Raw genomic sequence first — 17958 nt, forward strand, 5'->3', positions numbered from 1 at the left:
CACTTACTAATCCTCATGACTTCCCCAAAGAGTTCATTTAACTTTTTTAAACTCAATAACCCATCAGATATTTGGAGACAGTGATCAGTCTGCTCTTCCTCAAGCACTTCTCTGTCATGGAAGGTTTTTTTTTTTTTTTTTTTTTTTCTTCATTACCCTGTTTCCTAGGAGCAGGAACTCAGATTTACTAGTGTCCCTCTTAAAGTATGGCCTCAAGTTCTGAACTTGGAGTTTTGGGTGTAGTCAGATGAGGACTGATGGTTGATCTAGAAGCTAGGCTGACATTGGACAGTGGTGATCCAGAATGGTCCAAGTCTGCATGACCACCATTGTCTCCTCTGTAGACAAAAGTAAGAACAAAATTTCTATGTTCCAGTGCTATTCTGGGGGAGGCAGAGAGGTGTAGTGAAGTAGGGTTGAGTGGACACAGTTCTGAGCAAAAGGTCAGGAGAATAAAGAAACAACTTGGATAGAACAGCAAGGAAGGAGTTAATTCCACTGGGTGAGGTGGAGTAAAAGTTCAGTAGCCAGTCTGATGAACTGGCTGGAAACAAGAGTACTAAGTGGAAGGTCCCATAAGGGAAAGGCCAGGTTTTTGTGAGTGCATTAATTGTCCAGAAAGTTCTAACAAAAGAGTGACAAATCAGACAGCTTCATGAATGCATTTTTTTTTTCTAGGGGACTCCCTCAGCTATCATCAGGGACGCCCTTTCTCCACAGAAGACAGAGACAATGATGTTGCAGTTACAAATTGTGCCATGTCATACAAGGGGGCTTGGTGGTATAAGAACTGCCACCGGACCAACCTCAATGGGAAATATGGGGAGTCCAGGCACAGTCAGGTAGGTAATGCTCTGCTGCTGTTATTTGTTATCCTGAGCTATGGAACCCATAGTCCCTTAGATGCATGTTTTAAATGCACACGTGGGTCTTAAATAAATACTTAGAGTTTTGGGAAAGCATTGTGTTGTAAAGAGAAAAGTGTGGAGACACTGGGATAAGTGTGGGACAGAGTAGAAATCTGAGGAAGAAAAAGAAAGCATCTGGACCAGGAACTAGAACTCATCCAGAGCAGCCCTCAATGACCAGTTAGATGCCATTTAATTTCCACATCTAGAGGACTTCATGGAAAAGCTGGTTCATTCTGAGAACAGCTCCACTGGCTCACTTCATCCTAGAAAGGGTCCAGGGAAGGGAGATCAGAAATGTAAACTGGACTATCTGTCCCTATCCAAGACTCCAAGTCCTGCACTCCAGGAAATCTCTTAGTCCCAGGAAAACAGAGATGACTGGTCACATTAAGGGACACCAGCTGAGTTTCCCATCAGGAGTGAGCAAACATAGTTAATGTCTTCAAAATATTTCCCTACTGTTGAAATTTTGAATTTCGCCATTGTCTACTGGTACATGCAATCCCAAAAGCCAAAAACATAAAGCTTGCAATAAGGAATAAACCCAAGGTGCAGGAGTGTTTAAGCGGAAAGCTGAATGATACTCTGCTCCCTTAATCTTTTTGGGAACTCAATCACAATGCTTCATGTTAATGGAAAATGGTTAAATTCACATCTTAAATTCCTTGCTCTCATTATTCCCATTCTTTTCAAGCTGGGTATTTTATTGGAAAGGAGCTCTGGTGGTGTGGCACCTAAGGCATTTGCCTGCTACCCAGAAGGCTGGAGGTTCAAACCTACCAGCTGCTCTGCAGAAGGAAGATGGGGCAACCTACTTCCGTAAAGATTTACCACCTCAGAAACCCAAAGGATGTCTATATTAGTCAGAATCAACTTGATGGCAGTGAGTTTGGTTCAAATTTGGTTTCTTTTACTAGAGGGAAGACTGATGTGGCCTGCTTATCTTTCTCCTGCCCAGGGAATCAACTGGTACCATTGGAAAGGCCATGAGTTCTCCATCCCCTTTGTGGAAATGAAGATGCGCCCCTACAATCACCGTGTCATTGCAGGAAGGAAACGGCGGTCCTTACAGTTCTAAGAAGAGTCCCGGGGGGCCCAAGACAACCCACCTTTTCTGTCATTTATTTGTATTTTATAATATGAAACAAGGTGGGGGTGGGTATTATTAATGTGCTTCACAACATATTAAGAGTGTTTGAAGGAAGTAGGGATGTAGCAGGAATCAATGAACAGTAACTGCTCACAGTTTCTGCTGTCCCAGGGCCTGACCCTCAGTCTCCATCCTTCCTCTTACCCTGCCATCTTTAACCTTCTCCTTCTCAATAAAGAGGGAAAGTGAGAAGTTTTCTTTAAAGCCCAATTCTCAGACAAGTCCTGGAGTGCAGATTATTATGATGATAGGCATGGCATCTTCTTTTCTAGCTCTCTTCTGAGATTTCCTTCACCTTCCAGGCATTTGTGAGCTGGTCACAGCCTTCCATGGCCAGGTTCTCACCCCAGCCCAGAAAAGAAGCCTGAAGCAAGAGAGCTCTGTCAAAAATTCCCCTTAGGAAACACATCAGTCATGCTCTGTCTTAACAACCCAAACTCTTTTTAATGAGTCAGAGAGTCTCATCTTCTGATACTCTTACTCTTACCAGCTTTCCTCTGTTGCTTTCCCAAGAGTAGTGGCCTTTTTTTTCAGCCCTGATTGATCCGATGTCTACCTGTCATTCTACCCTGAGTCCCCACAGCCCCATCACAGCCCCATAAGCACAACCATTGTTCTGGAATCTAGTTCCCAAGGCGTTACCTCCTCTTGGCCCTGGATTGCAAAGTGGCTGTGTCCAGTGCATCAGTCATAAGTCCCTTCCCTCAGGTCCAACAAGCAGTATCTTTCTTTGGAGGTGGGGATATGGGGCCAATTGTTTTTAGCATTTTTGGGGTCAGGTATTGAAGGAAGGACAAAAGAAGCAGAAATCAGGGCATTTGCCATTGAGATTAGTGGTCACATGGGAAATACACGTCTTGCCCAGCTCATTTTCTCTATTTCTGGTCCTACTAGTCAAAGATTTTCTTCTGAATTGCAGATTGAATGCTCATTTCTGTCTTTAACCAGACTGTGGGTGGCTCAATTAGAGTCAGAGGAAGAAGTTATATGACCAGCCAGCTACTTCTCTGACTGGTAGTCCCTAAGAAAAAGTGGGATTTTTGTTTTTTGGGTTTTTTTTCTTTTCTTTTTTTTGGTCCTGTAGGAAACAGGAGTGACTCTCCTAATAAGGTTAGATCATGAGAAAACTTTCTCCATCTTCTTTTATTATTCTGCCTTTGAGAGGAAAAATGAAAAGTGCCAGAGGAAATTACATCTAGAAATCCAAAGGTGAATAGGGGAGGATTGTGGGCCTACCTTCCATTTTATGAGATGTGCTGTCTTCACTAGCATGATTTGATTTTTAAGCCCAAGAGAGCTGGAGGCTGTAGAAGCCATGACCTTTCAACTTCTCCTCTAAATCAAATATCAGCTGCAACCATCCCAACGGCATCTGCTGAAATCTGTGCCTACTTCCCCCAGCCACCTTCTCACTTTACTCTCCTATTCCTTGGGGCACCAGTTCTGTTTACTGAAATCCCCAGGCCTCATCAAATTGGAGCATTTTGTACCTTTCCCAACCAGTGCCACTCCTCGGAGGGAAGGTTGGGCAATCTACTTCCATAGTGATACCACCTCGGAAACCCAAGGAGGGGTCGCTATGAGTCAGATCTGACTCGCCAGCAGTGACTTTGTTTTTTTTTTTGTTGTTGTTTGTTTGTTTGTTTCAACCAGTGACTAGATGAGCCTGAGAGCTGGCAATTTTCTAATGGAAACATCTGCAATCTAATCAAGTTTTGATAACCCAAGGGACAGTCCCTTGAGTGGACAATCACACTCCTGACCTTATGAGGATGAAGTCAGCCTGCCATTTGCTGTGGGGACTCCCCCTTTAGCAGCCTGTAAGGCCTCACCCACTGCTGTAGTGACTAACTTGTCCAGTACTAAAAAACGTAGGTGGCATTTTCATTCCTCAATTCACTGTGAACTTAAAAATTAAAACTAAAAGGAAGAAATAGAAACAATCCTTTAAAGAAAGCTGTCAATTAAATAAGAGTCATCTAGAGAGTGGAACGGAGTAGCTCTGGTGGTGTAGTGCCTAAGGCATCTGACAGCTAACCAGAAGGTGGAACAACAATGAACAGGAGGAAGTGCACTAATCTGGGAACCTGAAGACTAGGGTATGGGCTCACCTTTGCCACCTTGCCAGCTATATGACATTGGATAGGACCTCTGGTAGCATAGTGGCTAAGACACTTGCCTGCTAACCAGACGGCTGGCGGTTCAAACCCACCAGCCACTCCTCGGAAGGAAGGTTGGGCAATCCTACTTCCGTAGTGATACTGCCTCGGAAACCCAAGGAGGGGTCGCTATGAGTCGGGGCCGACTCGACAGCACATAACAACAACAACAACAACAGGCCATTTTACCTCTCTGGGCTTCAGTTTCCTCACTTGTTGAATGAGAGGTTAGATTAAAATGATTTCTATGATCCCTTTAAGCTCTGACATTCAATAATGCTAGTTGATGATGTGTAATTCTTGGTAGAAACTGGCATTAGTAAGACAACACAACAATCAAGTAATGAAAATTCACCAGGAGCTCTGCTTTATTTTTAAAAGAAAGAAAGGAAGGAAGGAAGGCTCTGAAGTCATAAGCAAAAGATACACAGGCACACTTGCACACACATGAGAAAACACTGCAAGAAAGATAATGCCAAGTAAGAGGCTGAACTAATTTTGTCCTTAAATGCAGAGCCCAAGGACCTGGGTGGTGCCTGTGCAGCCCATCTCATCAAGGGAACTGAAATGGAAAAAGATTATGAGTCTTTTTATTGTCAACTCAAGTGAAAGTCAAGAAACATCAATGGAAACCAACACCTGCCATTTATTTGAACCATTTTACCCTATGGAACATTTTATAAATAGTATCAGCAGCATTGCCTAGCCTTTCCTAGATTCATTTGAAATAATTTGCAAGCAACAAAGGAACTTAAAAAATCAGCTCACCTAACCTTCCATAAAAGGATTTATAGATTCCTTTTATTAAGTAGACAGGAGCCCTGGTCATACAGTAGTTAAACGCTCAATGCTAACCAAAAAGTCAATGGTTCAAACACACTAGCCACTCTGCAGGAGAAAGATGTGGCAGTCTTCTTCCAGAAAGAAGAAATCCTTGAAAACACTGTGGGGCAGTTCTACTCTGTCCCATAGGGTCGTTATGAGTCAGAATCGACTCGGTAGCAATAAATTTGTTTTTGTTTGTTTTTATTAAATAGAGTGACTTTCTCACTAGCTATTGCCATTTGTAAGAGACTCTCTCCCCAAGGCCCATGATCTTCTTGATTCAAGTTTTCTTAACTTTGCTCAATGATTCCTGTTTATTTTGTTTCTCCAAGCAACATGTGTTTTTCCCACAGTGGATCTAGTAAGAAACATTCATAAAACACCTGCCCTAAGCACATCATAGATTACCTCAGTAGACTCCAAAAAATTAGAAGTAGGCCCTGCCCAGAAGTCAGCTTAACTGCAGACATCGTCAAAGTATGTTTTCATTCCAAAACAAACCAAAAAAGAACAAAACAAGCAATGACGGCAAACAGACTCACTGCCTAGACCCAAGACCCAATTTCTTCTTTTTGCATTTCCTTATCAGAGAAACAGATACAGATAATTTCCCAAGATATTAAACTCTCACTCCCAGGTGCTGTCTCTGAAGAGGAAGAGAAATAGCAACAAGGCTGGCCTTTAGATCAGATTGCCCTGAAAGAGGGGCCTTGCCAAGTATGACCACTAGGTGGCGATCACAATACCACACCTGAAGCCTTTGGAACAGCTAGTCCCCTCCAGGTGTCCAGGATAATTCCTACCAAACCAAGACCCAGAAAAACTGGCTAATGATTTTCACAGGAGACTGGTTTGTAAAAAAAAAAAAAAAAAAAATGGTTTTCACAGCAAGGAAATGTGGAGCAAACTTGCACAAATACCCAAATCCCCTAAGGTACTGTTGTTAGTTGCCATGGAGTCAATTCTGACTCAGGGTGACCTCATGCATGCAGAGAGCTAGTCCACAGAGTTTTCTAACTGTGGCCTTTCAGAAGCACATTGTCAGGCTTGTCTTCCTAGGTGTTTCTGTGTAGGTTTGAATTGCCCATCCCACTACACATAAAGTGTTAATGACTCCCAGACACCTAACACCCTTTTTCTTTATTGGGTCTCTATGAGCTTTGTGCCTAAGGCACTTGACTGCTAACCAGAAAGCTGGCAGTTCAAACCCACCAGCCACTCCTTGGAAGGAAGGTTGGGCAATCTACTTCCGTGGAGATACCACCTTGGAAACCCAAGGAGGGGCCACTATGAGTCAGGTCTGACTCAAGGGCACATAACAACAACAACATGAGTTGTAATGGACTGGGTAGCAGGAGATTTGGTTTTATTGTGAACCTAGGTGGAAGGCTCTCTGAAGAAAAACCTGAAGAACCAATGTTACCAATGAGTTCAATGCCAAACCAAGCAATCTTAATCACTTTTTTACTTTCAAAATTCAGTTTCAGAACAGAGCTGCAGATTTAGGGACAAGTAGTCATTATGGAATCTTTTCAAAGAGATCTTTTGAAAGCATTAATTGAGAAAGTTTTATGAGTCTCTCTTTGTCCCAAGAACTAGAATTGGTCCTTTCCTCTAGAGAAAAGTGGAACCTGTGAGAACAGTGGGTGTGCCAGGCTGAGAGGGTTGGAACAGACTGGAATAGACTAACTGGTGGCTTTAATTTGCACATACTTTTGGGCATGAAAACATTTTTTTTTTTTTTTTTTTTAAGAAAGCCTCCACCCAACTTTTCAGGAAAGGTGGAGCCATTTACCCAGGAAATGTGCTTTTCTGGAAGTTGTTTTCTTACCACCAGACTCCTATTCAATTCTTTTAATTCCTTACTTCCATTTCTTCCCCTCCAAAGCGGGGCCAATTTATACTTTGACTTATATCTCACTATCTTCTCTTAAAACTTTGATAGGTCACCTTGGAAAGATTCAAACTTCAGCTCAGTTTCAATAATCCCACAGAATTTGGCCTAATTTGTTTTCATTTGCCTCAAACTTGCCAAGGCTGCAAGGAGGTCCATAAGATCACAGAGGCCTGGGTATATCTGTAAAGTTTAGGAATTTTCTGCCTTTCACTCACAGCTCCAGGACCCCAGAAGCTGTACACACTACACCACCTAATCTTTCTGGGTGGTCTGTTTTTTTCTGGGTAACAAGGGTAGGAAAGTTCCATACTCTGGGGAAAAGCAATTGTGCTGTACCACAGTGTTCTTCAGCCACATTTCTGAAGATTTTTGGCCAAATGTTCCCCAAGCCTTTGCTTCTTCTATAGTCTAACCCCATGCATGTATGATAAAATTCCCCTCTCAATCATATTGCAGAATTTTGGCACTACCAGACCAAATGAGAACTCGCAAACCTAATGAAGATCTCTAAGAGCAAGCAGGGAAAAAACTCCACTATGCTTAAGAGTTTGTTGGTTTAGATTCAGGTCCGTTTTGAACAATGGTTCTTTCTAATTGTATCCATTCAGGATTTGCTTATTCCAGTTCTGTGTCCTTCAAACTTTCAGAAACAGCTAAGAAGAAGAAAAATAATAAAATAAGAAGCTTTATGAAAATCAAAGGACTCTGGTGGCATGGTGCCTAATGCATTTGACTGCTAACCGGAAGGCTGACAGTTCAAACCCACCAGCCACTCCTTGGAAGGAAGATTGGGCAATCTACTTCCATAGTGATACCACCTCAGAAACCCAAGGAGGAGTTGCTATGAATTGGATCAGACTTGAAGGCAATGAGTTTGTTTTCTCATGGAGATAAAAGGAGACTTTCTACACATAACAGTACACTAAAAATAGCGTACAGCCTAAGTCACTTGACTGCTAACCAGAAGGCTAGCAGTTCAAATCCATCAGCCACTCCTTGGAAGGAAGGTTGGGCAATCTACTTCTGTAGTGGTACTGCCTTGGAAACCCAAGGAGGGGTCGCTATGAGTTGTGTCCGACTCCACGGCACATAACAACAACAACAACAAAAAAAAAAAAGCAGAGACCAGCATGAGGGACAGTGGAAAAATGACCAGCATTTTCTCCTCAAGTTCTAGCCTCTGACCTCCCACCAGAGCACCTGTCAGTTCACCCACTTTACAATAAGAAATAAACAGGAAAAAGCAGAGCACTAGGGGCCCACCATTGCCCAGAAAATGAGAAGCAGAGGGAATTTCTTTACTGGCTCTACCAAGCTTGCCTGGACCTCTCTTTTCTTCACCAGCAGTCACAAACCAGACTTATCATCTCCAGCATTTCAGATTAATTTTTCAAGGTCACCCCCTGCCTGAAACATGACTTCATCACACCTGCAGCATTTTATTGACCAAATGTCCTTGGCAAATCTCACAGTCTTTGGACAATGTTGTATTTCCTCCAAACCGGAAATCCTCCTTCCTTCCTCATGCCTAATAAGGCAATCGCAGAGCATCTAAATAACAAAATTCTTGTTCCTCCAACAAACTCTGCTCCTTCTGTTAACTTAATAAAGCACCTCCTTATTGTCTGGGTTGTGAGGTTGAGCTAATGCAAAATTTCCAGTTCAGAAACATTTAACCCTTTCAGCCTCTCAGAACCGGCTCTCCCCAGTACTGGCATTGGCTCATGTGAGACAGGGAACGTATCTCCCCTGGAAACACCTAAACCACTCAGAAGGTTTTTGTCCAGATGCATGGCCAGCAGGTAAATGCATAGATGAGAATTATTGCTTTCCCCCATCACTGGATTAGCACCCCCCAGGGAGACCCTGCATTGCTTTTTAACATCTTGACATTAATATGCTCAACATTGCATCCAAAAGGCAACCACTGGGCACACACCTTCAGAGATGAGGGGACTTTGTTGTTGTTGTTGTTTGCCGTCGAGTCGGCCCCGACTCATAGCGACCCCTGCTTGGGTTTCCGAGGCAGTATCACTACGGGAGTAGGATTGCCCAACCTTCCTTCTGAGGAGTGGCTGGTGGGTTTGAACCCCCAGCCTTCTGGTGAGCAGTCAAGTGCCTTAGGCACCATGCTACCAGAGCTTTAGAGATCATCTAATCCAATCCTCTTGTTTCACCCTTAAGGAAACTGAGGCCCAGAAATGTTAAGCAACTTACCCAAGTTCACACAGCTAATTATTAACAGAGCTGAGTCCAGGTCAGGTTCGGGTTCCTCCACCGCCTCCCCGGACTAAGGCTGAAAGAAATAGAATTTATTGCACACCTACTGTTTTCTAGATACTGACCTTATCACAACTGTAATTCAGATGTTTTCATTTTACAGATGAGGAAAAGGGGTACATGCAGATTAAGGAGCCTGACCAAAGCCTCACAGCTATTGAGCCTTAATCTGAACCTCTTTGTGTAATTCTAAAGCCCTTGCTCTTTCTACGGCGTGAGGCTGCTGCCTTTTATATTTATTTAGCCAACTGGCCGCCACCTTGGATTTTACTAATATTCTCATGAGGGGGCTTCAGATGTCAACTTCTGTGTCTTCTCTGACTCTTAAGAAAAGGGAGTCCCTGCATTATATTTGCCACATACTCCAGGGGATCCTCAACATCGCCATTAAGAAAAAGAGACATGATACGCTGGTAACAGTTTTCTTTTCTTCCTTTTTAAATTTGGAAGTGAGTGAGAGCACAGCAGATTGAAGGGAAAACAAGGACCAGGACCAGACACTATTCCCTGCTTCACACTTTAAGTGATATAGCAGCTTCTTCCTCTTCCAACATTAGAAGAGTGGGATGTTCCAAAGTCATTCTTATCAAACTGGGGCACTGTGGTCAGGACTGGGAAGGGAAAAGTCATAGAATAAATGAGGCATATGTTATTAGAACATCAGTTTTACTCCAGAAATGGAGAGGGGAAAGATAATAGTAGCAGTATATTCAAACCAATACAGATAGCTTCAAATGGAGAAATCTTATGACATTTTAGGCAAAGCCAATAGGTTGCAGACTGGTTTGGGCTCCCTCTTCTCTGACTCCCAGGGGTACACAGATTTTCATGGTCCCCTGCAGGGGCATCTCAGTGGAACTGTTTGAGAAACAAGGTGAGAAGAAGGCAGGAGACTAATTCTTTTATCCTCTGATTTCTTTCCCTACTCCTTACCTCCCCCCACCTTCCCAGGGAGTATGGAGGCTCAGAGGACAGTTGGCTACAATCCGAGCTCTCTTTACTACTTTGGGAAAAAGGATATCAGTACTTGGTAACTTGATATTTTTAGCTGCCAGGCAAAACTCCAAAATGAACCGCACTCCCTTAATTAAATTATGTTTATATATAAAGGAATAGATCTTCTCAAGAGAAAGAATTCTGCTTTCTATGGTCCCTTCCAGCATGGGGGCTGCTTGGGCAACAGTGACACTTTTGTGTAAGGAGAGACAGCAACTATGCTTTCTGCAAAAATGCCAGCCAAGTAAGTGTTCCTGTACCCATCCCCTGCCCTCTGCCCACCCACATGGGACCTAGACTTATTGCATGGTCCCACACACTTAAGATTCAGAATTTCTCTAAGTTTATTCTTATAGCCCACAGGTTGCTCCTTTCTCTCTCTCTCTCTATCTCTCTATCACACACACACACACACACAAACACTCAATTATCCCAACCACACATATGCTCTAGGCCCATGGGGACTCCCAGGTATCCTAAGCAAGTTGCTGTGACTTTGAGGGAGACGTTACCTGAGGCTCAGGCAGCTGGAACCCACCCTGATGGTCTCAAGATTGTTATTCTGAGAAATCATAAACACCAAATCCTCCAGTCCCTCCAAATTTGAGTTTGTCATTTTAACCTTAAACAGCCTTTTCTAGGTAAAAATAACAAAGACCAATTTACTGACTTTGTAGCTACAATGTGTTTGGGAAAGCATTAACTTGAAAGAAAGAATGCGCGGAAGAAATGAAGTCCGTGTTCCTCAGGTGATGCACACTTTAATGAATTAAAATAAAAATAAAAACATACAGAGGAAGGGCGAGGAAAACCCAGCTTCCCCCATCCACTCACAGCATTGTAGCTCAAAGACTGGGATCTCTGCTTGTTAACCATTGTTAACTAGTATTTTTAGTCCTGATTGCTTTTAGCCTCTGTATAGTTCCTTTTTTAAACACATTTTCTATACGTTAATAAAAGATCTTGAAGGGATGTTGTGCCTTTTCTTAGTCCTCTGGGGAATTGTGGTAACATGCCTTTCTTACTGCTCTGCCTTCACTTCTCTAGACCTCTTCCTTTTGGTGTTTGGTGTTTGGTACCACAATATCTTCCTCTGCATCACCCCTTTGTGAAGGCTAATCTCTTTCCAAATGGTCCTGCTCTACCATCTATGTCCCCACCTACTCTTTTTCTTTTTTCTCAATATATCTTCTCTCCCTCTACCCTACTCCTCTTTCCCCCATGTACTCCACTCACTTGTCTCTTCTTCTCTCTTTCTTTCTTTTCCATTCCCCCTCCCATTTTGATATCTTCATCTCATCCTTTGCTTTTACCATCAGCAAAGGTCACTGATGGCTGATAGACTCTGCTGGCTTCCCAGCATCACCCAGACTGGTCTTGTCTATGGTTTTTGAGCTGTGATCAGCCACAAAGTTGGTGACTCACTGTCTGGCTCCTTCCTGCCTCTCTCCAGGCTTCTGAACCCAAGTGCCCAGTGGCAGCCAGATCTCCAAGGCTCTAGTGCCATCTATGGGTAGTGGTAAAGAATATTCTAACCAGCTCAACTTGCTGAAGGCTGCCAGTCCCTCAGCTCAGTCTGTGCCCTGTTAAACCACTCTGATGGTGGTTCCCCAAACCACCTGCCTCTCAGAAAACATGTGGTCACGTGAGAAAACATGTTCCTTCTCTCCCTTGAAAATGAGTCTGGTGTACAATGTAAGATCAACTCTAAACTTTAGTTAGCATTAGGTAAGACCCCAGCCAGGTAACAGCCTCAAGATGAGGGTCATGAGGAAACTTCTATCCAGATCAGTTCCACAAACATGCATAGCCCAGTGGTGGAGACCAGGAAGTATAGAGATAACATAACTGACAGAGTGGGGTAGGGGCCATAAACTTTTCCCTGATGGAGAGGGGAAGGGAAGTTTTAAGAACCTGCCTGAAGGAGATCAACTTGATTGGGTCTTAAGACAACCGGGGGAAAAAAAAAAAACTCACTGCCATCAAGTCGGACCCAACTCATAGCGACCCCTCCTTGGGTTTCTGAGGCAGTATCACTACAGAAGTAGATTGCCCAACCTTCCTTCCATGGAGTGGCTGGTGGGTTTGAACCTCCAGCCTTCTGGTTAGCAGCCAAGTGACTTAGGCACTATGCTACCAGAGCTCCTTCTGAGGTCTGAGGTGGTATCACTACAGAAGTAGATTGCCCAACGTTCCTTCTAAGGAGTGGCTGGTGGGTTTGAACTACCAGCCTTCTGCTTAGTAGTCAAATGCCTTAGGCACTACGCCACCAGAGCTCCTTTTATGACAATAGGAGTTATTAAAAGGGGGAAGGTCAGGAGAGCCTTACCTGAGGGAAAAGTATGAATAAGAGTCAGGGGTCATGAAACAGCATAACCTATAGCTGCAAGGTCTCGTTCTCTGGGTCTGTGTGAGGGAGTGTGATGACATAGCTCCCCGTAGGTGCCAGGGACAGGCTGAGCACAGTGAAATCACAAGACCAACAAGGAGAGAACTTTCTCCACATTCCATGTTAAAAGGGAGAGATAGTGAGTGTCTTAACGAAAGGATACAATTCTGGCCCTGGTAATAAATAAAAAAAGGTTCATTTCTCCTAGTCTTTTATAGGCACTAGCAGGCCTTTTCTCAACCCTGGGACCATTAATAGGTGAGAACCAAAAGAAAAAATCAACCCCTTGTCATTGAGTTGATCTCCGCTCATGGCAACCCATGTATCGCAGAGTAGAACTGTGCTCCATAGGGCTTTAAGGGCTGTAAACTTTCAAAAGTAGATCCCCAGGCCTTTCATCTGAGATGCCTCTATGTGAGTTTGAACTCTCAACCTTTCAGTGAGTAACTAAGCACTTAACCTTTTGCACCATCCAGGGACTCCATAAGTACAGAAACCCAGCTTCTAGTACATGGCAATCTATTACTGAAGTTGCCCTAAACAAACTCTTTACTTAACTCTTCTTCGATGCCTCCTTTCCTCTTTTTTGACTTTTTCCTTAAATAAGTAAATAAATAAATAATGGAATACCAAATGAGGGAGGCCCTTTAAAAACATCTACATTTCCTGTTCCTGTTTTTATAAGCTACCTCTGAAATCCATGCCTATGGATTATGTATGGTACCAGAGGAGTGACCATTGTAACAGAGATAAAATCTGTCCCTTGAATCCTCCTGCATATTATTTGGGAGATAAGAACTAAAGGGATATAGTAATGTAACCTTACTAATTAGTACTTATTCCTGAGATAGCTGAATGCTAGCATTATGTTCTAACTTAAATGAATGTAATTCACCCATTACTTGAGACCTCTGGGTGCATTTCAACCATCTGAACAAAGATTTAATTATTACTGTGTTGTGGGAACTAAGAACCACCATGGGTAAAATTAAAAGTAGATTATTAAGCAAGAGAGATGTTAGCAGCATTAGTAATCAGCAAATTAAAAACCCAACATAAACACAATAGCATCTTCTCTCTGCAATGCCCCCAGTGATCCTGGGACATGGCTTCAGCAGTGACCTCTCTGCCAGTCATCAATAAGACATCACCACAAAATAAGGGTCCATTGGGTCAGTGTCTTTTCTCACAAATGACATGTGCAATATACACCATTGCCCAGGACACCTAAGGAATTTTACACAGAATATGCATTGGACTCATAAAATGAAACATAAATGTATCTATTCCTTGTCCCTCATCCCTCATCTCACCACCTACATTCAATGAGCACCTAGCATGTATCAGATCCAATCCTGGAACCTAGGTGTACAAGAAGATGAGAGGTCCCCTTCAAGGGGACTTACGGTTTTTTTCCCTCTTTCCCATACACTTGTACCAAACTCCTTACTCCCTCATCCAGATATTCCATGCATATGTGAGTAAGGTCCCTAGTTTCAAAGGTTTTAAAATAGAAGGAGAAAAAAAAAGTTGCTGTTGAATCAAGTCTGACTTTCTGAGTCATGGCAACCTCAGGTGTATCAGAGAAGAATGATACTTCACAGGATTCTTAATGGCTGAGTTTTTGGAAGTAGGTCACCAGGGCTCTTTTCTAAGATGCCCCTGGGTGGACTAGAACCTCTAATCTTTCAGTCAGCAGTCAAGTGCCTTATTTGCACCACCCAGGGTCTCCTCTTAAAAGAGAATAGAGTAAAATCTCCAAGTTTATGTTATGTGTTCATGAGACACTGGAAAGATATATGATAAAAGACTCAACTAATTAGCATGAGGGTTGTCATCTCAATATTGACAACACTTTTTAAACTCAGACACACTTCATACACTTCAAACAGTTTAAAAAAAAAAAAAAAAAAAAAGTGGCAATTAAGGAGATGCTTGAATCCAAAAAGCTAACAGAATCTTCTCAAGGGACTGATTACTGTAGAATCCTCCTTAGTGTTGTTGGGCATCTAAAAAGGTGCTGGTACTTATAGATGATGAGGCCCTTTAATGCCTTAAATAAGAATTGCTGGCATCAGATCACTACGAGGCTCTCATTCATAGCTTATGTTAAAGCTTTGAGTCTGCTCTTGACAATGAGCTTTTTAGAGGCTTCTGGGAAATGAGTATAAATTATAAGAAATGCAATAGCAATTATGAAAACTCAGTATGTTAACTGCACAGGAAATTTAAAGATCCAAGAAAAAGAGTGAAAACTATCAGGGAATGTGTAAATTATGCCTGTATGTAGGCGTTAGTTGGCTTGATTTGTGACCCACACTCACTTTTATTACTTCTTTTTTTCATAAATAAAACCCACAGAGTAATGACCGAAACTTGTATTTAAACCAAAGCTACACTGACACAACTGCACAATGGCAACTTGGGTTACTATTAAAGGCAACTTGGTTGACTTATTGACATGGAAGAGTGAAGGATCATTGAATTAAAAGTCACTGTGGAAACTACCTGCCCTCCTATCCCCTTCCTTTCAACCATCATTTACTATTTAAAGACTTTGAAACATTAAAGTAAATCTAGTTTGCAACCCATTTTTTCAAAGAAGTGGCCTGGATTTTAACTCAGTTTGAAATGCCCATGCTTGCTATAAAGAAGGGTTTCTCCACTGAAGCATTATTAAAATTTTGGGTTGGGTAATTCTTTAATGGCCGGGAGTAGGGGGACTGTCCTGTGCATTGTAGGATCAACAACCTACATTTTAAGCATAACTGGCCTCTACCTGGTAGATGATGGCAGCACCCTTCCCCAAATTATGACAACTAAAACTATCTCTAGACTTTGTCAAGTGTTCCCTGGGGAGCACTATTACCCCCCAGTTGAAAGTCATTCCTATAAAGAGATTTATCAGAAAAAGAACGACTTCAGACTTCACTGAAGCAGTGTTTTAAGAAGTTTCAGTTCATTTCATTTGGAATAGTACAAGAGAGTTCCCCAAATGGAACACTGACAGATTTTTTCTATTGAATTTATGTTCTATAGTTTATAAATGTTTGAAAAGCATATATCTGTGTTTTATTTTAGTTTCATTCTGCTGAATTACTCTGGGTATTTTTGTGGTATGAGATTAGATTCTAAGATAGGGAGTAGAATTTATAAGATGGTGCTTATAGAAAATGAGGGTTGACTTACAATGGTTTGATTTGCCATGACTTTCCAGGAATCAATTAGGTTTCAAGTCAAGGGTCACTTGTAAATGAGACTTTTGGCTCTGTTACTCCACCTGATGGACAATAATAAATGGTATTGATTGTATAAGATCCCCCAAATACTCACAATCTCATGTGTCCTGAAAACGTCTTAAGAAAGAAATCAAGGGTAAGTCAGGCACTACAGGCAGAGGGAAGAGAAGGTTTAGTACCAAAATACTGTCAAAGAATGATACACCGGCCAAGGGTTCTGGTCCACTGAGCAAGGAAGGCCACTGGTATCTCTGACAATGCTCCCCAGGAAAAATTTATGAGAGCTGGAGGCCCAGAATGCTCCATGATATTAGAGAAAGCAAAGGGTCAACCAGACTTCTAGTCTAGGGAAGCTATAAATTGTGTCACAGAGTAGAAAAGAAATAGAGCAAAAGGGGAAAATAGAGAGCTGAACATGAAAGAAATGTACTGTAGCTTCAGCATGTGGTAGAGAAGCGCATCCATCCCTAAACTCACCCTCCCAAACTTCACCCAACTCACCTCCCAAGCAAGCACTTCCAGTGCATGAAAGGGGGGTAGGGTGGGAGTGGATGCAAAAGAGAAGCAAAAGGGGTGCCCCTTCTACTTCCAGCTTTTTCTAAGAAGTCACGGTGTTGATTTTTCTTTCTTGCTATCCAGCCATGCCTGCTGGGCCACTTGACCCAGTTTTCCGTTAAGAAACTGTGCTCACTATAGGGAGGTCTCTGTATCATTATGAATGTTTCTTGTGAAGTTCTTCTGGGATCTGTAGAGCATCAGCATGATGAGTGTGACCGACAGCTAAAGCCCTGACATTTGATTCTCTTGAATGAGATGAGACAAATCTGATTTGGTTTCTCCATTGACTCTGTTGAGGTCTTTTCTGCAAAAGTATGCAGAGCCACCAAGCTCACAGCAAAGAAAGAAAATGTGTTTTCGCATCTAGGTGCTAAAGGGATTGTGCTGCTGGCCATTATGATCTTTCTTCCAGGTCAAAACTCATTAAAGCAGCTCAAAAGCATGCCTCTCCCATTTCCCCAGGGTCAGCCTGTGACCCATTACAAGATTCATAGCCCCATTTCTTTCTCTTCTAAGACCAAGCCACTCTCAAGAAGCAAATCTTCCACTTTGCAGTGAAGGAATTATTTTCTTTCCAAAGGACTGGAAGGGATTGGAAAGGATGGGGCAGTTCTATTCTGCCCTATAGGGTTTCTATGAGTCAAAATTGACTCAATGGCAAAGATTTGGTTTAGATTTGGAAGACAATGGTTATCAAAGTGCTGTTGTTGTGATGTTGTGCCCAGGTTATGAAGGAGATGCTCGGAGAGGAATATGCCAACACACAACAATGCAAATGCAAAAAGAAAGTTTATTAGCTAACTTAAGTTAGGGTCTTTGCCCTTACCAGGTCAGTGGCTTAAGCAAAAGACCCCCTGCCCCGGTATTCTCACAAATTTATGGAACAATATGGGGAGGGGCAGCACCAGGGCGAGAGGGTACAGATGATTGGTTGTTGCTAAGGGATTTAGGGCAGTGATCTAAGATGTTGGGGGACGTAAAGAAACCCCCGGCTCCAAAGTTCACTTGGGAAAATATTATCTAGGGGGGGTGCAAGGCTCAGGTATGTGGGAGACTTTCAGGAGCCGAGTAAATCTCCGATACGTGCTGAATCCGGATGGCTTTTGTGATGCGTGCTGAGTTCGGAGGAAGTTCCTTGATACCTGCTGAGACTGGAGGGCAGATAAAGGCCCTAAGGAGTCCAAAAGTTTTGTTAGTAATACTGACACTAAAAAGTTTCTGGTTAAAGATTTTCCTGGAGGTTACTAAAGCTCTCAGACTCACAGTGATGTGCCCTCGAGTTGGACCGGACTCATAGTGACCCCTCCTTCAGTTTCCGAGGTGATATCACTACGGAAGTAGATTGTCCATCTTTCTTCTGACGAGTGGCTGGTGGGTTTGAACCACGAGCCTTCTGGTTAGCAATCAAGTGCCTTGGGCCACTATGCTACCAGAGCTAGTCTATGGATATTTAGGGGTTTCCAAGACACTTCCAGGGAATCCATAAACTCCAAACTATTTTTATAATAATACTGTGATGTCATTTGCCTTTCCCATTGCATTGACATTTGCATT

The 17958-nt window shown here is 42.6% G+C and overlaps 1 protein-coding gene across 1 annotated transcript in view; it reads left to right on the forward strand.

Annotated features, from left to right (window-relative positions):
- The window catches only part of TNR (tenascin R), a 104634-nt gene extending 102645 nt beyond the window's left edge, over positions 1–1989 (forward strand). Inside the window, exons 20-21 of the mRNA XM_007947087.2 lie at positions 679–842; positions 1870–1989. Of these exons, the coding sequence (XP_007945278.1) occupies positions 679–842; positions 1870–1989 (284 nt within the window). The remainder of the gene's footprint in view (positions 1–678; positions 843–1869) is intronic.
- Positions 1990–17958: the final 15969 nt, after the last annotated feature.

This window comes from Orycteropus afer, unplaced genomic scaffold (genome assembly GCF_000298275.1).
Source record: "Orycteropus afer afer isolate SDZICR_OR568_19922 unplaced genomic scaffold, OryAfe1.0 scaffold00175, whole genome shotgun sequence".
NCBI classification, from domain to species: Eukaryota; Metazoa; Chordata; class Mammalia; order Tubulidentata; family Orycteropodidae; genus Orycteropus; species Orycteropus afer.